This window comes from Rousettus aegyptiacus, unplaced genomic scaffold, assembly GCF_014176215.1.
Source record: "Rousettus aegyptiacus isolate mRouAeg1 unplaced genomic scaffold, mRouAeg1.p scaffold_m13_p_1, whole genome shotgun sequence".
In the NCBI taxonomy this organism is placed as follows: Eukaryota; Metazoa; Chordata; class Mammalia; order Chiroptera; family Pteropodidae; genus Rousettus; species Rousettus aegyptiacus.
Window position 1 is genome coordinate 173,123,947 of NW_023416284.1, and position 21,138 is coordinate 173,145,084.

Sequence of the window (21,138 nt, forward strand, 5' to 3'; positions counted from 1 at the left end):
GGCTTCAGGCCATGGCCCACAAACCCATCAAGCAGGAGAGAGCCTGAAACATGAAATCTTTTTTTATCCATGAAAAGATACATATCCTTTGACACAAATCGCCAAGCAAGTAGTGATCTGTAACCCAGCGAGAGTTACAGAATATCACCAGGGCCCGCTGATGACCTTGCCATGGGGTTTCCCTACTTAATCCTCACAGACTTCGCCCTCAGATTCTGGGTTCAACCTCCCTCCAGGCTCACAGTAGTGATGTTTCAGCAGAGATGGGGCTCATAGGAAATCTGTACACTGTCCCACCACGCACAGAGCCCCGAGGTGGTATGGATGGGGCTTGAATCCAAGCCTAAGTCTAGAGCTCTGATACCTCCAGCCATGTGAACTTGGTTGGGATCAGTTTCCTGCCCTGTAAAAGGGAACCTCTCAGTCTGCCCTTCTGATCTCCAGGGTCGGTGGAGGTGCTGGCAACATGGCACAGGGCAGTGTCAGAGCTCCATTCACGTGCAAGCTCATTTCAGATGTGCCTCGAAGCCTTTGGCATCTTCGCGCCAACTTTCCTTTGCCTCTTAAATGAGACCTCATCTTCTGATCTTGATATCAAGATCACAGGCAAATCATTAACTTAGACTTGCCATTCTGCAGAGATATGCAGATGCCCCGCCCCCCTCCAGGTATTGCACCCCAGGTACCAGCTACCCTGGCCTGGGGCACCTGCCCCTCTTTTCTTCAAAAAGCAGCTGGGACACTTCTACATGTTACTGTGCCTGACACCATTAGAAAGGTACATCTTATATTTCTGCACAGGACCCGGTCTCATACGTGTTCAATTTATTTACAGAAGTCAATATTCACAAGTATTACTTCTTTTTGACAAAATATGCTAAAACTTGAACATCTAAATTACAATGTTAGTCTTCAGAGGCTATGAGCTCTCTGCAGCCATGTGCAGGGCCTTTAAACTATCCTCTTTGGGAATTTTCTTCAAGGTTGGAAGCATATTTTCTTTTTAAATTCTCTCAATGATGGTGTATTTTTATCCTTAGACAAAGAATTTGATTATGTAAGAAAAGACCGAAGTCGTTCCAATTTAAGTTTGGGGAGTAAAATATATGATCAAGCTTGAAAATACCATGTAGGGCAAAGAAAAAATGGCATGTTGTAAGAGAGTTATGTTGTGGAAGGGGCTCCAGGGGCTGGGTCTGTTCTTAACCTTTGCTATTAACCAGCCATGTGTCTTGCCCTAATTGTTTGACCTCTTTTTGATTGTATCATTTCCTCCATAAGTTGAGGGGTTGGGCTACCTAATAGCCAGAGGGTGCGTGTGTGTGTGTGTGTGTGTGTGTGTGTGTGTGTGTGAGAGAGAGAGAGAGAGAGAGAGAGAGAGAGAGAGAGAGTGATTGGATGTGATCCATACTGGCTCTAATAACAAAGCCAACGAGAAATTCCAGATTTAGAGCAATGGCAGTTTGGTTGGACTGAAGCCCTTCTCCAAAGATAACCTTCCGTTTGACTGCCGCCTTATGTGTTTGTTAAGTGGAGCAGTGTGTTGAAACTTTTCCAGTCATGGAATACTTAGCAAATGATATTTTTATGGCACATAAGTGGTGACCATGGTAGTTCCTACCTCAGAGGTTGTCATGGGAACTCAATGAGGTGAGGTCGATAGGGTGCTTAGCACTAGAGCTTAGATCAGCACGATGCTAACCGTGATGATGATAAGGCAGATGCTGATTTCTTGGCCTTGCTTTGCTTCTCCCAGGGTAGTTTCCTAATCATCTTCATCCTGCCCGTCTTCCACAACACAGTTAGGGGTGCTTTGTGCAGTAGGCATGCGATTAAAAGAATCGGTTCTTATGGTGGCTGCATGGTGACTAGATCCCGACAGGAGATGAGTTAACCACTTCCGGCTGCTGGTTAGAGCCTTGCAGTGTGCAGGGCTGGGGCTGCTCTGATAATGAAGGTATTGTTACACAGGTGGGATCAGTTGACTATAGTAATTACTTTGGGATGAAAATCCACTGGAGTGAAACAGATACTGAAGTGACTCCATCTCTCTTTGATACTTCATTCCTATCTGCATAAGATCATATAATGTGATTATAATGAATTCCTGAGCTAAGTTGACAATAATTCATATTTGTATTTTGGTTTTATTCTAGCAGTGGTGCAATGATCATTTGATTCCAAAAGTAATTTCCTTCTACAAATGTACCCTTGACATCCTAAAATGTATATTCACATTTAATTAAAAAAAAACCAAGATGTTTTATAAAACAAGACAGGATTTTTGAGCCAGAAATGCAAAGAGCAGAGGAGCATTAATTTGCTCTTAAGATTTATTAGAAATGGAAGCCACTTCCAAAATAATTGATAACAGTTTAATCTGTTAATTTTTTGACAACAGTTTAATTTTTTTCAGTGTCTGGTATGATCATTTTTATCACTTAAGACCAAGAAAGTATTTTTAGAATGTTCTTACCTTCACTAACTGGTTGGGTGAATATTCAAGATTTTTTTAAAAGGTATTTTTTGTAAATATGTTTAAGTATTGATAGTTAATAAAACCATTCATTTGAATTCAGTGGGAAATTATTGTAGTAAAGCTTAAATAAAGCTGTGCAAGCAAATCTTCCTCTAGTACAGTGCCTTTGGGGCTGCATTAATTATAAGAACTGGAGCTATTGGAGCTGTTTACCGGGCACCCACACTCCTCATGGTTACCCGTGGCTGGTGCGTGCTGACAGCTGCCTCTCAGAGACATGGAACCCATAGTTGACGGCGCAAAGGGTGGCATTAGCATAATTTTTTTGGCAAAGACCAAGCCGGAGTTTCAGTGTTGCCTTCACGAACTGTCTTATCAGAGGCCCAGACTCCAGCGGGGAGATGCAGCCCTGCGATCGCGTGGTGGGTAACCAGAATCCCGTGTGAAACGTCTGCTTCTGAATAAAAAAGAAAAAGATTTCAATTGCTTAGAATTATGATGTTTAACAGAGCCCGTGGAAGAAAGACTCTGAAAAGAATTGCTGGTGTTTGATCAAAATTGACACGATGTAGAGGTGTTTTTTTTTTTTTTTTTTTTTTTGACATCGACACTAATGCATATTATGGTTTCTATAAGAGGAATTAGAATGAAAACATTTTGATTCTTCGGGGATCTATTCAGACAAAAATAGATCTGCTAATGCAAGTCTTAGAAGTAAAGAATAAATTATATCTCCCGAAGATGCTGTAAGTTTGTATTGCAAATAATTGGATTTTTTGCGGGTGTATATTTTTGAAGACATATCAAGCCAATATCAGAAAGTAATAAAAATATCAAATAATTATTTTATGTTAATATTCATCCTTAATGTGATAAACTACTCCTCTGGTCTCAGAATTCTCTTTGATTTCCTCAATAATAAATAAAGGTATAAAATTAAATATAAATGATAAAATTGGGGAATATAAAACAAGAAAGTAGCTACTATTCATTGAACTCTTACTATGTGCTAGCACTTTATACAGGTCTTGTTTCAGTTTCATAGCCATCTTATCACTTGGGTGCTATTACTAATGTCTTTGTGTTGCAAGTGGGGGCATTCAGCCTCAGGGAAATTAAGCGATATTTCCAAGGTCACTCAACTAGTGAGGGGTAGGATGGAAATTTGAATGCAGGTCTTTTGTTCTGCAGCCTGCAGTATTCCCAATATCGGCCCTGGGCAGTGACAGTCACTCCTGTTAGTGGAATCTTCCTGAATCCATGAAATGACCCCCCTGGGGCGCGTTGCCACTCTTGCAGAAGAGACACTATTGCTATTTCACACGTATGGCACCTTGATGCCTCTCTCCGGTAGTCCTGCTTCACATCAGTGCGTCTAGCAGTTTCTTTATCCAGCTGGTTGGTTTTGACTGGATTCACGTGGGCATGGCAGCAGGCTCCTGAGCGCTGACCAGCCCCCACCCCCATCCTCTCCACTCCACACCCAAGAAAAAGTGGTACCTCACCAATCCATGACCAGGAGGTGTCTTTCCTTCAGAGTTTCTAGAGATGTCTTCCTTTGAGATCCTTGTGGGCCCTTAAGGTGTGTGTAGGGATCAAATATGAATGTCTCCAGGACTGACAAACTATCCTTCGGGTGTTTAAGTTGAGTGGGGTCTGGGGAAACTCTGAGCAGATGAAGGGTTGTGCTTTTCCTTTCCCTTTTGACCTTGAAACAAGAGGTGCAACAGAATACGAATACATTCTGAAACTATAACCTCTGGAAATTATTTTCGAGAAGATTCGTGGAGTTCCAGAAAGGTTCGGGTAGTCCAGGTGGTGGGAAGGGCCAGCTCTCAGCCCAGAGGAGCCTGTGCCAGCCCGCTCTCAGGCAGCCTGTGAGCCAGCCTTGGCCCTTGTTCGTTTTGTTAAGATCCCCTGGAGCAGGTGCTAACCAGAACGGCCTGGCCGGCCTCCTCTGTGGTTACAAGTCCTGTGATCATCGGCGTTCCTTCAGCCTTCTCCTATGATGTGAGACTTGTGCAATCTCTCAGCCAAAACGATGAAGGTGACCCATGACTAGGAGCAACCTGAATGAGATCTGCTCCTATTTGCTTCGAGAAAATGAGATTTGGCCTGAATTATGAAGTACATTAATTTGTGTTTTGTACCTTAGTGATTCTCATCCCTGGCTAGACGTTAGAATTACCGGAAGAACTTTTCAGAAAATACCAAAGGCCACCTGACTTGTCCCAGAATAAATAAATCAGGATAGCTAAAGTGAGACCCCGAATCTTGCATCAGCCTTTCTTAAAATTATTGCAGGCAGTGGGATGTGCGCTTGGGTGGGGGGCAAAGGAAGGAGTCGCTGCTCCTGATACTATCACAGCACGTACTGCTCGTGAACTTGCTAGGTGCTCATTAGGTGCAGGCATGGTTCCGAGGATTTCGCATGGAATGAAATTATCCCCCTGTACTCCTTACAATAATAACCTGTGAGTTCATTTCATTTTTACAGATGGGTATCTGGGACACTTTGGGGAAGTAAAGCAGTTGTTTATTCAGCGCGACTGATACTTCACGGGGATATTCTGTATTATAAAAGGTATACAGTACATCTGGTTTCCTATTGCTCTTGTCGCAGAAGACGTTCTTTGTGTGGGGAGCATGCCTTGGTTCTGCCGCCCGAGACATGGGTACAACGTAGTAATCAGTCAGGAATGTTCAGATTCTGGGTCACGAATCCTGGCCTCCTCATTCCTAGCATCAGATTTCACACGAGTTTCCTGAAATGCATCTTTGCTACACATAGTTTATATGATGGCTAAAGGAGGTGGACATTGATAACGTACTGTTTGGCAAAAGCTCTGATAATACATATAACACATACCCTCTAGGAAGTGCACAAACTGCCTCCCATGTGCTTGGACTCGATACCTGTGCCCATTCACACATGATCTCTCACGCTCTACTCACAGCCTCCCTGGGAGGTCTCCATCACGAAGGGCTGGGCGGATAGAGTGAGGTTTAGAATATACTGTAATTTAGCGGGTTGCAAAGTCTGAGATCATTTGCCTTCCAGACAGGGCATCGTCAAAACCATTAAAGCGTGGGTGTTTTGTGGTTGGTACATTTGGTGTATAGCTCTATACATTTTAACTTATGTACGGAGCCATGTAACCACCACCACTGTCAGGATAGGGACCCACCACATAGAGTTAGAAGGGTGAAGCATTGCTTAAAATTAGTAGCCATGCGTCTCCTCTGCCTATCTGAGCAGCCTGGACAAGCCTGCCTTCCGCGAGAGGTTTAGCTCAATGCCAGCCTGAGCTGGCGACTCAGCAGGTTGGAGATGGGCCCTTCTGGAAGTTTGACTGATGGCGAGAGAAACATGTGGAGGTCCGCTTCCCTTTTTCCTGGCTTGACAAGATCCTGTAATCTTCTCAAGGGAAGGACTTGAGACAAGAAAAGGAGGCTGGAGTCAGTTCTAAAGGTGTGGGTTACTTTCTGAAAAGAAATGAAATGATGTGCCTCTCTGGGCCTCCCAAAATAAGAGGTGCTGCCTCATAGGGTATCAGAAGTGGATGTTCGTAAGACAGTGAGGGTGGGTGGCAGGTGAGCACTTACTTGACTTCTCTGCTGGCTTCAGAACCCTCATCAGCTCTCTGCCACCTTTCCTTCTCAGATTTACATCTTCAGCTCCAAGCTCAAAGGCGAGGAGGGCTTGGGTCTTATCTTCCTTCCCCCAAACTCGATACCCTCAGGAGAATCCTCTACAAGATAGAGCAGCAGGAAGCTTCTTTGATGTTCAGGAAAGCTCTTGTGATAACAGCTTTCATCCTTTGATCTCCGCAGCCAAAAAGTTATCAACTTCAGGTTTGAAAATTCTGACAGTTTTGTTTACTTTGCACTAGGAAAGCATAGGATCTTAGGATGAAAAGCTCTGTCTGAATACCACGTAATAATACAGTTATACCCTAGGAGAATAAAATCTTGTCTTCAACTAAAGAAATTCAGGTAGCTTTTCTTTTCCCTTTCTGTGCCTCTGTTCTAAACAGAGCCTCTCTGTTCTAAGAAACCGCAGGCACATAACTGTGGAGCTTGGGGGGTTGCTGGTGCAGATGACAACGGGGTCTGTGGAACAGGTGTCAACATTGGGCAGCCCCGTTCCTAACTTTGTGCAGAGAGAAGAGAAATCTTCTATAGAGAGGGAGGGAGAGAAAAAGAAAGGGCATTTGAGTTGAGCCTGAGTGAAGCGGGTGGGGAAGAGCTTTTTTCTGGCAGCGGAAAGAACTAGTTCAAAAGGTCCCTGGCTGACAAGAGGTTGGTGTGTTCCGGAGCAGAGAGAAGCTGTTGTGGCAGGTGTGGCAGGAGGCGGGGCCTGGCTTGTGTAGCATTGTAGACTACGGTCAAGAGTTGACTAATTCGTTCTTAAAGAAATAGATTTTATGCAAATGGCTGAGACGTGGTTAGACCGATGAGGGCGAAAGATCCCTGCGATCGCTGTATGCGTAAAGTAGAAAATTAGTGATCAACAAAGAGAGACAGAAGGGCCCTCCTGGACGACCCAGAGGGGCTGCTGAGAAGCGGTCAGATGTGAGCAATATCGTGAAGGCTTGTGACTGGGTTGATGAGGCGGGGTAAGGAGGGAGATGAATCAAGGATGACTCGGGCTTTGCTGCCCGAGGGGAAAGGATGTATTGCGTAACCTAATAGTACAAGGGGGGAGGTAGAATTTTGGGGGAAGGACTCAGAGTAAAAAGGGGTTCTGTTTGGCCTGGCCAAGTGCGAGATGCCTGTAGACAGCCAAGATGAGGTGCTAAGGAGTCAGTGGGTACCCGCGTCTGGAGTTTGAAGTAGCAGTCAGACATTTCCATCCTTTTCAGGTGTTTTTAGGAACTCTGGTTCTTACGGAAACTTTTAGTATTATAGAAACATGTAGTTTTTGAGCACTCTTTGATCCCTGAGATTGACACCTGGAGAACATGCCAGAGTGTGTTGGAATTTCTCACATCCCTCCTCGGGGAGACGCACCCACACGATGAGCAGACAGGAACCCTCTGTAGCTCGACCCACTGCATTATGGAGGAATAGTTCTCAATATTTCTTAGACCATTTTTCTGAATTCTTTTACGCACCTCCTCTTTATTAAGCCCAATATAGATCTCACTTCCTATTTATGTACATTCCCAGTGGAGTGCAGCAGTATCATTAAGATGTAAAATTGGTATTCCTATTCACATTTCAAAGGTTCCCGAAAACAGTGCCATCACCAGCATGCCAGACATTAGCGTTTGAGTGTCTCTTACATGAAGATCAGACCCTGTTGTGTGTTTCCCATGTACAACTAGCCGGTTAGAGTACAGTCCTTGTTGACATCAAGTGAGCGATAAATCAGAAGCCTACCAAGAAAAAGGGATGACTGAGGCCTCAGTACGGAAAACAGCCTAGAAGCCAAACCCACTTATTTGTTATGTTTGGATGAGGTTCCCCACTTCAACTGTCCCTGGCTTAAGCTATGCTTCCTCTTTTTATTCCAATTTCTTAAGTCACTTTTGCTTTTTCCTGAAAAATCACCATTCGTCTACTCCAGTGAGGACATTACCTTATTCCCTAAGCTACTGTTCTAAGTATCCTTGCATTTCCCGTATTTTCCATCGTTTGTTCTGTTAGAAAATCTGTTCATCTCCACTTTTCATGAAGATGATTTCTCCTGGACTGACACATGTTGCCCCTTTGGAGAAGAGCGTCCAATGACACTAACCACATCATTGCTCCCCCACGTGACCAAACATGTTGCCAGGTGCACACTGGCGGTGCCTAGGTTGCTGGAGACGGCAACACCCTCGGAGGCTTTTCAGATGAGCCGATGTCCGAGCACCCTCTGGAAAAAAACAGTCTTCTCTCCTCTCCACAGTTCAACAGCTGTGTGACCATGAGCAAACTGCTGGCTTTCTCCAGCCCTCTGTTCTCTCCTCCATACGTGCAGATAATTATAACCCACTCCCGATATTTGAATTAAACGAAGGCATACCTGTCAAGCACTGAGCAGAGTACCTGCTACATAAAAGGAACTCAATAACCTTTAGTTCCTTCCTGAACCCCTCTGAGTCTCTATTCATCAGGAAATTGTAACGATTCACTCTGAAAACACACAAGCCAGAAAGTGTATATTATAGGATAGACAAATCGAGCTTCGGAAGCAAGCTAGACTGAAAGGGTGAAGGGAAGTGAACAATTAAGACAAAGTGGAGAAACGATGCAGTGGTTCTCACAGTGTGTGGTTCCAGGACCTGCCATATTAGCATCAATTGAGAGCCTGTTAGAAACGCAGATTCTCAGAGCTACTAAATCAAGAGCTCTGGGAGCAGGCTGGGCGGTCTGTGTTTTAGCAAACCCTACAGGTAATTCTGGTGCACACTAGAGTCTGAGAACCACTGGTCTAAGGTGCACTCAGCAGATGTGGGTGAGGAATAATGATGTGTGTTGTGTGTGTATACGTCTGTGTGCATACACACCTGTGTGTGTAGGATGTTTGTAACTGCTGGAACTATTAATCAAGCATGATAATATCAACAAAATCCCTCCAAACTAATGTTTCATTACCCATTTTTATTTGGTACATTTGTGTCAATAAAAACATATCCAGAATGCTTATTTTTAATGACTTTGTACTAAATTTGTTCGGGTTTAAAACTACTGATTCATCATTTCTTTCCTTCTTTTTTTGCCCCCTAGGAAATTCCACTTACTTGGATGACCATGGGCCACCTCCCAGTAAGGTAAGGCCTTCCCTTGTGTATAAATCCCCTTTTCTTTTTCTCAGCACCTACAGCTTTCAACAACCCCAGCTAGATCCCTCCTGGCCCTAAGCTGTTCACAAGAGAATAGTAGGTGGCAGGTGTCACATTGATCTTTGACTTACAGTGAGGAGGAAAAGGCAGCATGTGAAGATAGCCACAATGCTGCAGGAGAAGGGTCATTATTCCATCAGTAGCTGTAGCTGTCACAGGCCCTGAGCCTTCACCTGACTTCAGGTCTTTGGCTGCTTCTCCTGCTAACCTGCCTCATTTGCTGCGGCATCCCTGCTGGCCCCTGATGCGATGCCCACAGCCTGGCCTCCCAGGCCTTGGAGCCTTGGGGGCTAGAATCACCTTCGCCCTCTTCTCCTTGTCCGGTCTTCATTGGGACTCTCCGCCCAAGGTTCAACGCCTTTGAACCAGCCTTCTCTGCCAGCCCTGCCCAGGCCACCCTGGCCTGGCCTGTGCACCCACTTTTGTTCCTTCTATAAGCAGATTGGTCCTGACTTTTAAGAACAGTCCAGTGAAGTATTAGTATAGTTCACCTACTGCTATCGACTTTCTTGAGCTCAATGAAAACCAAATGTCAATCTACCAAAAAATGAGAAAAAGTCGGTCTTTGACCACTTAAGGTGATGCCTACCAAGTGCCATTCTAAGTACATAGTGAGAAGACAATCAACCACTAACCTTAGAGGCTGGGAATTTACTCTAAAGTTGGCTTTTGAGTTTGAGATTTAAAGGATCCGTCCCATTTAAGATCATGGGTTTTGGAATCAGGTATTTCTGGGTCCATCACTGGCTTTGCCACTTTCAATGTAGGGTGTTGGACAAATTACTTAATATTTCAAGCTTTGGTGTTTTAATGTGCAAAATGGGATTAAAAATACTACCCACAGTACAGGACGTCTATAAGGATAGAATGAACTGATTTATGACAAGCACTCAGCATCTGCCTGAAATAAATGGTAGCAGTGTTAACATTGCGATCAGTGGTGAGTGGTGCAGTAGCACTTACTACAGTCGTGGATGGCCCCGCCAGCTGGTCCACCGTATATCATCGAGTGTGCGTGATACTGCCGGCACTAGGAATCCAAATATGAGATGAAACAAGACCGACAACAACGAAATAGCCCCTACCCTGAAGGGAAAAGAATGCAGAGCATTTGACACCATCTGAAGATAAGAACCACCCCTAGCTTATCTCAGTATCCTCACGTCCTTGCAGTCGCACATGACTATTCATTCAGTTTCACTGTGTGGGACTGTGTAGTCCGGAGCTGGGATCTGAATTAGGTCTCCTGGCTCCTATCCCGGATTCTTTCCACTGGGCCAGTGTTCTCAAACTTCAGCTCACACCATCGTTTCCTGGAGGCCTGTATGAACACAGATTGCCGGGCTGAGGCTCCTGAGTTTCTGATTCTGTAGGTCTGGGGTGGGACCTGAGAATTTGCATTTCTAACAAGCTCCCAAGTGATGGTGGTGCTGCTGGTCTGGGAGCCAAGTTTGAGAACCACAGCTCTAAAGGCCACTAATATAGACAAAACCATTTCCCTGGACATCTGGACATTTTCTGCATTGTTTGTTTGTTGTTTTATTGCTAATAGCCTAGAGAGAGTAATGTGGCTTATTACATAAAGATAATGTATTAATATATCTCCCATTGTAACTTTTTTTTTTTTTAGTGAAAACATATTTCCTTTGGTCGATGACCTGCCTAGGAGGGAACGTGAGCGTGGGTGGGGAAGAAGAATGGTGCAGAGGGCCCGCTGGGCCCTTCACTGCCACTAGCTGGACTTCTCTCCCAAGCGAGCCATCCCCCCAGCCCCCATTCTGCAGGGAGAGAGGTTAGGTGGCTCTATCCGTAGGATCCACCAGCTGCACCCCTCAGTGGCAGGTCAGGTTCCAGGTCTGATAAATAGGGTTTCACCTGGTCAGAAGACCCAGGCCCACTTTATCGAAACTTTCCTTCTTGAACTCAATCTTTGGTGCACAGCACGGAGCCACCCTGCCCTTGCTGAGTCGGCCATCCTGCCCGCCTGTCTGCTGGTATCCTTGGCCTGACCTGGATTCCATGTTCACTGGGCTCGCTCCCCGTGCTCCTGCAGGTCTGTCTCTGGCAGCGCACCCTTTCACCCCTGCAGTCTGGTCTTCCCCCACTCCTTCCTCTCCTGCCTCCAGCTATGGCTCCCTGTAATACACAAAAAAGATCAGGCCATTATCAGATTGTTTTAGACCACTTTCAGAGTAAGTCTAGTTTTATAAACTCTGTTCCAAGGTTGAAAATTGTGAATTCGGTCACTTCAACCAAGCAGAAGTTTATATAATGCAGATTCTTTCACTATAACTGTATTTTCATTATCTGGGAGTGGAGTCCCAAAAACACACTTGATTTTCTAAGCAGTAGCCAAAATAAAAAGAATATAAAAATGAGTAAAAATAATATTGGTATAACATCTTATTATCCATGCTTATTACTTCTGTCAGGGCGGAAAAGAATCCCAGAAATGATGAGGTCAGGCTTCCAGATAAAGGTCCCTGGAGTATCCTCTGAGGTGGGACCTTGGTTCTTTAGTTCTAGAGACCACTGGCGTATCCAGGAATATGGTGGCATGCAGAGGATAAGGACTCACACACGTGTGGCCTCTGGCAGGAGAAAGCAAGACCCAATCCAGACTCACAGTTTTCTTCTTTGTCGAGCACTCAGAAATAACTTTTTTGATGCCAAGACCAAAAGAGCTGTAATCTAGATAAAGAGTTTTAAACCCTGAAAATATACTGAGGTTTACAGGCAAGTTCTCATTTTATTAAAAGTTCAATTCCACAAGTTTCACATTCCACAAGTAATAGCCACCGGGGGAATGGGGTGTGTGCCACACAGCACAGTCAGGGCCCAGGTCTTCATTCTCTCCAGTGTTTTCATAAAAAAGAACCAAATGCCTCTGATTTTCACTTGTTTTTAAAATCCCCTTTAACCTCATGGCTCACCGCAGTTTTCGAGCGAAGTTATTATTTAAAAACAGATGTCAGTGTTTTCTTTCATCAACCACTTTTGACGAGCATTTTGTGTGCACAGAGTACAGTGTTTAAGATTAGAGCCCTACTAGGAATAGACTTGTGGATCTCTGCTAAGCGAAATAGAGAGATATTCTTGAGTACAAAAACAGGCATGAACAGCAAGCATAGTGTGAGTGCACTTATAAAATTGTGTGTGTTTGTGTACAGAGAAAATCCTGGAAGAATAATCATGGTGCCCCCCCCCACCCCGATGATGAGATTTCAGATTTTTACCCTATTTCTTATGCTTTTCTGTATAACTCGAGCTCACTAAAGTGTGCCTGCTCAATCTAAAAATTAGAAAAAAGGAAAACAAGTCTTGGTGTGAGAGAAGATTGAAGTTAGGCTGAAAAGCCTTATTTATTTATTTTTCTTTAATTCTGTTCCCCCTCCCACACATCCACATTTTAATTTTCCTATCTTTATATTGCAGCAGGCTGCACTTTATTAACTCATTATATGTTAATTTGAATAAGCTTTTATCCAGGAAAATTGATTACCTAAGGCTAGGGTGGGGAATACTTCTGCAGTATTATCTGCAGTTCCGTGGACCCCCCCAGAGCAGCCTCACTTCTCAAGTTTGATGTCTTCCTTTCCTGGGTTTACTTGACCTAGAACGTGAGCAACAAGTATCAGCAATGATCAACTCTAGTGGTAACCAATAGGATATAGTTATCATTTCTCATGTGTTGAGTTCCCAGATCTGAGAAATACAGGGAGTTGGTCTAAGCAACTCGAGGGAAATAAAATCATTCTCCATAACTGATATCTATTGTTTCCTATGTGCAAATCATCCTGTGAGAAATTTTACATGTAAGTTTAGTCTCTAGGAAACTCTATAAAAGAGGAAGTAATTTTTTAATCGTTATTTTACAGATGAGGGAACTAGATCTTAGAGAAGCTGAATAACTTGCCAAAGGTCATACACTAAGTATTGGCCTTGAAGGTCAAGCCCAGGGCCGTGTAGCTCCAGGGTCTGTGATTTTAACCATCTCAAATTACAAATTTAAGTCAAAATACAATAAGGTTTATCTTATTTCTAGATTTCACCCTTTAATATAAGTTATCTGGGACCTTGGCTGGCACAATAAACAAGTTTTAACCCACAGTATACTAGAAAAAAATACTCATCACCATTTAACTTTTGGATCCAATAGACTTAATTTTTTTGAACTATCTAGTGATTTTTTAAAAATTTCTACCTCATCTTTTTCCTTCCAATCACGTTTTTATACATACATACCTTCAGTGTTTGTCCATTAACTAACTTTATATAAAGCAAATATTGGTATATAAACATCATAAAAGGGGAAAATACTGTCCCACATTCATTTAGCAAAATGGAGTGGTCCAGGGTCTTGTTGCAAAATATTGTCTGATTAAGTTCTTCCTCTCGATAACTGACTGCTTGAAAATACTGTATTTTCTTTTTGTCCTTAGAAATATGTTGCTCTCTCATCGACTTTTGAGTTTGAGAGAATTATACTAGGATATCATCAACTGAAGACTCATCCTCTGAGGTTTCACTCTTATGATCAATGTTATCCTCATTACGAGAGTCTTGAGTGCTTCCGTCCAACTCCTAGCATTCATCTCTGATTCCTCTGATGCGCGCGAAGCCTCTTCCTCTGTCACTTTTCCACTCTTTGTCATTAGAGGCAGAAATGAAAAGTTTTAAATTCTCCATTCTATTCAATGAAAGCTAAAAAAACAAACTACCAAAATGGCGACTCCAGTCTTCGTTTATATCTTTCGGAAAGATGATGCGATACTTTGGGCAATGCAATAAGAAATATAAAGAGTAATGCAACAGTGACAATTGACTTCCCTGTGAATTATTCATCGAGGCCTACGCTGTTCCATACAGTAGCCATTAGGCTCATAGAGCTATTTAAATTTAAATTAATTCAAGTTAAAAAGATAAAAATTTAGTTCCTCAGTTGTACTAGCCACATATCAAACTCTCTGTAGCCATATGTGGATACTGTATTGTATGACACAGAATAGAACATTTCAGTCGTTGCTGAACAGAAGTGTAGTTCTAAGCTCTTCCATGATTTTTCCATTTTTCTGTTACTTTAGTCTCTTTTAAAGCATATTTGGGATAATCAGTGCATAAATGGTGGGTAATTATTCTAGGATGATGAAATAGCAAAGTGTTTCAAGATATAAGAAAAAGAAAAGTATTAAGATCTCATAATGGATCTTAAATTTTTTAAAGAGTCAAGTAGACCTTATTACATACTAATTATATTATATATAATTATAATTATAATTATATGGACCTATTATACAGTAATTGCAAGATAAAATGAGATTTATTTTTTTTTAAAAAAAAGTATATTTTCTTTGGAACATCTCTAAGAAAGAATAAAGTCAAGAAATATTAATCCATACAAATAGTTAGAACTGCTCAAAAAAATCCAAAATACTAAAATGAGTCTAATGAATCCTAATGGTATATAGACAGTTAAGATATTTTACTGATGTCTGCATTCGTATACAAAAATATTTTGATATATGATACTTATATATTATTTTTGTATACAAAGTAATGTGCTAGCTAGTATTTGTATTCAAACTGCTGTTTAAAAATGAATTCATTATAAAATGGTTTATAGCTTATTAAGCTGAGCAAGCAATCTCCAAATGAATAGTCAGTAATGTTAATTGAAATAATGTGTATAGCACCTGACTGTGTCTGTGAACAATTGTTCAATAAAGGTTAGTCCTTCTTACACACCCACCAGCAGAAGCTAATTTCTCTTTAATATAAGTTAATTACTGAGAGCCTTCCCACTTTGTACGAAGGATCAGGGAGACACACAAAAAAAATTGAAGATAATCTTGCCACCTAATACTTTATAATCTAGTTACATCTCACGAATTCAAACAATCAAAGACTATAAAAGCACATGATTCTGTGGTTGATATATTCTTCAGTCCAAATGACCTTATACAGACAACTATTCATTCAAGAGTTTACTAAGCACCAAATTTATGTTGGGCTCTGCACTCAGTTCTTGGGCTAACGGCCTGCAGAAGGCAGAATCCCTGCCCTTGAGAAGCTCAGAGTCTAGTGGTGAGGACAGGCTATCAAACAGATCTGATCTAACACATCATCAGCAGTCTCCAACTTTTTTTGGCACCAGGGACCACTTCTCCTATGAGAATCTAATTCCTGATGATCTGAGGTAGAGCTGAGGTGGTACTGCTAGTGCTGGGGAGCAGCTGCAAATACAGATAAAACTGCTCTCTTGCATGCCGCTCACCTCCTGCTCTGTGGCCCAGTTCCTAACAGGCTAGAGACCAGTGCTGGTCCATGGCCCAGGGCTTGGACATCCCTGCATTAAGCAGTTGCTGGGTGCTAAGATAAGAATGAGCACAAGAGGCTCCATTTGAGCTCCTCGCCAGGTTAGTCTTGAAGGTTGAGTAGGAAGAACACACTAGGTCAAAGAGTCTGGGATGGAGAGGATGAGGAGGGATGAGTTTTACTACTGGAGACTGAGAAGCGATGGGTAGAAAAAGGATATATATACTTCTTTGAGGGGTTTGGCTCTAACAGGGAAGAGAAAAAATGGTAGCCTAGGAGACAGAGACCATGTCAGCATAATTGAATAGTAGGAAAGGAACGGCAAGTCACAAATTCAGTCTGAAAGGTACTGTCCATTGAATCTTGTCCCCTGACCTCCCCTGCCCCAAAAAAAGAAACATGGAAGTCCTAGCCACCAGAATTTGTAAATGCAGTCTTATTTGGAATTAGGCTCTTTGCAGATTTAATAAAATTAAGATGAGCTCATACTAGAGTAGGATGGACCCTTTATCCAATATGACTGATTTCTTTATAAGAGTTTGGACGCAGAGACAGATGGACAGGGAGATTGCCATGTGATGATTGGGATTGAGACTTACTTTAAATTTTCTCAGTTTGAGTTACCAGGATCTATAAAAGGCTTTATAAGGAAATAGTTACAGTACTAAGGCCCTGCTGCTGGGTGCTTACATGTGCCTGGCTTTCCGTTTGTTGCATTTAAGCCTCACAACTCTAAGAAGGGAACATAAAATTGAAGCTCAAAGAGGCAGAGATTAGAGTTACGCTGCCATAAGCCAAGGAACACCAAGCATTGCTTATAACCACTAGAATCGAGGAGAGACACACAGAGCAGATTCTCCCTTTGAGCCCCCAAGAAGAAATTAACCCTTCTGACACCTTGATTTCAGACTTGACTTCCTGACCTCTGAGAAAATAATTGTCTATTGTTTTAAGTTACCCAGTTTATGATACTTGGTTACGGCAGCCCTACAAAGTCATTCAAATGGGTCGAATTTAGTATCTTCGATTACCAGGGTAGTAGCATTGAGTGTTATGCCCTGTTAGTCATTATCTGGTTTGATCTAATAGCATTGAAAATTTTCCTTTGAAGTCTTTCATTAGGATAATTTCAGTGCATTTCCATACTTTTTCAACACTGAATACTACATTTCCCCTCAATATTCCGTCTTCACTTTTCTTCATAATTCTTTTGTCCTTTGTAATTTTGTCTTTAGCTATTTTATTATCCCCAATATTCTCTCCAATTCTCTCTATTTTAAATTTATTTCTACTGTTCAAATTGTGTTTTTTAATATATGAAAGTTATATTCTGTTATATTTTTTTTCTGACCAGGACCTTAGTGACAATTTGTTTAAGAGAAAGTTACTTAAAGGTAACTTCCTATTTTCACAGGACGAGGGCTGTAAAAGCAACAAAGGAAAATGGTAAAGAAGTCTGTTGCCCTTTAAAAAAAATATGTTCCTATTTCTATAGACTTCTAAGCATGCCATTGAACACCACTACCCTAAGTCTCTGAGAAAGACTGCATTTTTGTTTGTTTCCCACCTCCGTTCGTTAGGTCCTTTAAACTAAGAGATACATTAGCTGAGGGGTGGAAGGGGGTGGGGAGATGTTTTAATGTTTTCTAGTAAAGAAACCATGGTTTGCATTCCTTGCATGGAGCCTAAAGAGGGAAACTCACATATCTAGGAATCATAGTAGGTAAGTGACTAATGGAAGCTACTAGGGGTACTATTGCTCTCAGGTGTCTTGGCCAAGTATCAGTCAATTTGGAGAGAATTTCCGGATCCAAGACTTCCTTTTTCCCTGAGGGCAAAATTGCTGGGGTTTTATGTGCACATATTGTCTCTTTCAGTCAGAATCACTTACTTGGAAGAATAGGGCTGAGATTAAAGAGGAAAATAAATTTCTTGTTTCCATCCCCCACACCTCAAAAGCTATTTTTAAGGATATATACATGGTCATCTACCCTGTTTTCCACTTGTCTCTGAGGACCGGCAAGAAGCAAATAAACCTCTGGCACGGTATTGGGTTGTGTGCCTGCCTTATCTAACAGTTTCCATTCCGACAAGTCCTGAAGCCATTGCTGTTGATAAGAGGCCCCCCTTGGTTTTACAGCTCCCTTTCATCCTGCTGTAAATAACATTGGATGTGTCTTTAGACCCACCCACACTGTCTTATTTTGTTGCAGGGGGGTGGGGGGGCAGGGAATCAGCATACTCAAGAAGTTTATATCTTCTTATTTTTATCTAAGGCAGAAACAATGACGTTTCTGTATAGTTATTTTTTAACTATGAAATATTCCAAACGCAAAAACAAATTAATGAGATAAATAAAGTGTACACCCCTATACCCAATTTACCCATGCCTTGACTTTAGAAAATGTTATCATTTTAACTCGCCATATTTTTCACTTTGACTTTTATATTTGTCCTTGGTGGCTAGGAGGTGGAGGAGCATTGACCTTGAAATCAGATCTCAGTTCAAATCTTAGTTATTTGACCAGTTATCTTAGACCTAAGTACTTCACCTCTTTGAGCTTCAATTTTCTATGTCTAAGAGAGGTTAGTAATTTCCCCCCTTGGAGTTGTGAGGCTTAAATGCAATAAATGGAAAGGACTTAACATGATGCCAGACACATATAAGCACCCAACAGTGAGTCCTTAGTACTCTAGGTATTTCCTTTATACAGCCTATGACAGATTCTGGTAACTCAATTTGAGAAAAGTTAGAGTAAGCTTTCCTCCCAATCCCCCAACCTCATTTTTTAAAGAAATGCAACTAACTACGTATCAGGTGGCCTACCAGATACCATCTCCAAGTTTATAAGAACTTTCGGCAACCATGGTGATTTCTCCTTTTGTTCCTTCGGCTTGATCAGCACACTAAGCAAGGCCTTCCACGAGCCCTTGCTTTAGCTTCTCTTAAACATATACTGTTCTCTGTGTCCAAACCTGACTTTACCCAAAGTCCTTTAAAAAAAAAAAAAAAACCCTGCAAAAGTGAAGTTGCTTTTCATTTTATGGAAGAATCAATTGCACTGGGTAATAGGTTTGTGTTTAATGATTCATGATAAATATATTAGGATTAGAGAAAGAGAGAACTAGCAGAACAGAAAGGGAGGTAGGAATCGGTTTCACTCTGATGAACATGACCTTGAAGGCATCTCTTCCGCTCTCTCACTTTTTTGATCATTGCAAACAACAGGAAAAGTAATGGCTTGAATTTTTTTTTTTTTTTTGAATCACTACAGGCGTCCGAGCTCAGTGTGTACACTAAAGAACTGTATGTTTGGTATTTTGTTTGAGATGGGTAATTAATAGCTTAGAAGGTAAAAGAATCTATCCAAAAGGTGAGCACATTCGCCTTCCATAACAGGGTTATCGTTTCTTATCCCGAAGTCACCTGTATTCTTGCTTCGCTCTTCCTTTGCACTCATCACAGCTCTTAACCATTAACGCGGCAGTGCGTGGCCCGGCTAGTGGCCTCCTGAGATTTCAACTTTCCGTAGAAATCCGTGTCCAAGTTCAGAAACAGTACATCTAAATTTATCAATTTTACGAGCGTGTAATGTATCCACTCTTTCCCAAGAAGAACATAATGAATTCATCTTCCTCAGCAAATGCTGAGTGCCATTAAGGATGTCTTCCACTTCTCTCTTTTCTGTTTTTCAATTAAAAAAAAATTCTGTGAAGCCACAAGTCTAAAAATATGCCTTTTATGCAATTGTTTTTTTTTTAGCATCTTCCTCATTTCACTGCCCAAGGCCCAAGGGCCAGTTATCATTAATACAATGTTCTCCAAACCTTATTCAAACCAGTACCATTACAGTTTGAATTTAGCAGGTTGTCGGGTTCGGGCTGCCCTTTAACAAAAGGAGAGAGCTTTAAATGAAGCATGAAATTTTAAAATCGCACATTGTTGTTGGAAAGCATATTTACTCAAGAAATTGCTCTAGTCAATTAGGAAAACCCATGTCACCATTCTGCAGCACGTTAACAGTTGCCTCGGGGTTTTCAAAGGTCTTAGTATTTAATCATCTTAGCAGCTCCCAATACAGTTACCTAATTCTGTTTGTTTTATGTCTTCCTTGACCACACAATCAATTTCTTTTTGTTTTAAATATTATATATGCTCCTATTTTGTTTTGATTTGGAAAGTACAGAAAATTATCGAGTAGCAGGAAAAAATCATCACCCATATTTGCCACCACTAGTAATGTGATGTCCATGGTGAGAGAGTGTGTATTATACCACGTCACACATATTTAGAACATGTACCGAGCACATACTAGCACTTACCAATATTTGTCGAAGGAATGAATGATGGTTATAGACCACATCTTTGTTTTATGTGAAGTTTGAATGATAATGCTACAAGTGTTTTATCACTAAGCTTAATTTTGACATTGAGTTTAAGACGAATGTTTATATCATGTTAATAAACTACTCTTAATTTTCCGAAAGTATATAATTATTTGAGGGAATTATATTTCTTTTGTGACTTGTGATCTTATACTTAGAAACAGGTATTGAATTGAATTAACTTAATTTACTTTTTTAAAAACAAATGGGAGACAAATAAGTTGATAAGTATAAATAGGAGCTTTTATCAATATTTGATTTATCTTAACATCTTTACTGGTGACTTGGAAGAGGAAATGCTCAGAAAGATCTCTGAGAATTCAGATGACTCCTGATCTTTTTTCTCTTCTTGGGGATAAGGTTAGCACTAAACCACAGGACTACCTATCATGCCCAGTGTCTTCGTCAGTCACCTCCGGGCTTCCAACCAGAATGATACTGCAGCCCAAAGAGACTCTCAAAACACCGAATATCCTCCAGAAGGGGGCATAGTTGTGCCCTGTGCCATCTATGATTTATTTATACCTGAAAGATTTATGCAGTTTTAGTCAACAAAGATCAAAAGAGGCATAACTGAGTTGGACAACATCCAGTATGATGTTAGAAGATGGACGTAAAGACTAAATTGATTATCATTCTTGTCAGGAAAGACATTGGCTCGGGAGTATGATCAAAGTCTATAAAACCCGAAGGAGTGTGATTGAGGTGAACACAAAACTGTTTACCAAGGCCTTGAACACATATCTGATCTGAAATAAATAGATGCATTGTCCCTCAAATCTTAATAAGGTATATCAAAGACAAATTGAAGGATATTCTGCTTTTTACAGTGGATAGTAAACAACTGGATTTCATTTGCCCAAACGACAGTGCAGGCCAAAACTATAAATCAGTCCTTATAAAAGTTTATATATATTCACAGATGACAATCCACAATGGATTAGGCAGAAAACAAGGTGATTTGGAGCAACAGCTTACCATTTCAGAGTTGGTGTTCTTGAATCCAAGATCATATTTTATGTATAAAAGAAAACAACATTCTATTTTTCCTGATAAGAATATTAATTAGTAATCATTGACTCTTATCTATAACTTAGGAATTACTGATGGTTTTCCACAAATCAT

The 21,138-nt window shown here is 41.3% G+C and overlaps 1 protein-coding gene across 2 annotated transcripts in view; it reads left to right on the forward strand.

Annotated features, from left to right (window-relative positions):
• UST (uronyl 2-sulfotransferase) overlaps nucleotides 1–21,138 on the forward strand; it is a 253,563-nt gene that overhangs the window by 93,957 nt on the left and 138,468 nt on the right. For both annotated transcript variants that reach the window (XM_016160130.2, XM_016160129.2), the window contains exon 2: nucleotides 9,197–9,240. In XM_016160130.2, the coding sequence (XP_016015616.1) occupies nucleotides 9,197–9,240 (44 nt within the window). The remainder of the gene's footprint in view (nucleotides 1–9,196; nucleotides 9,241–21,138) is intronic.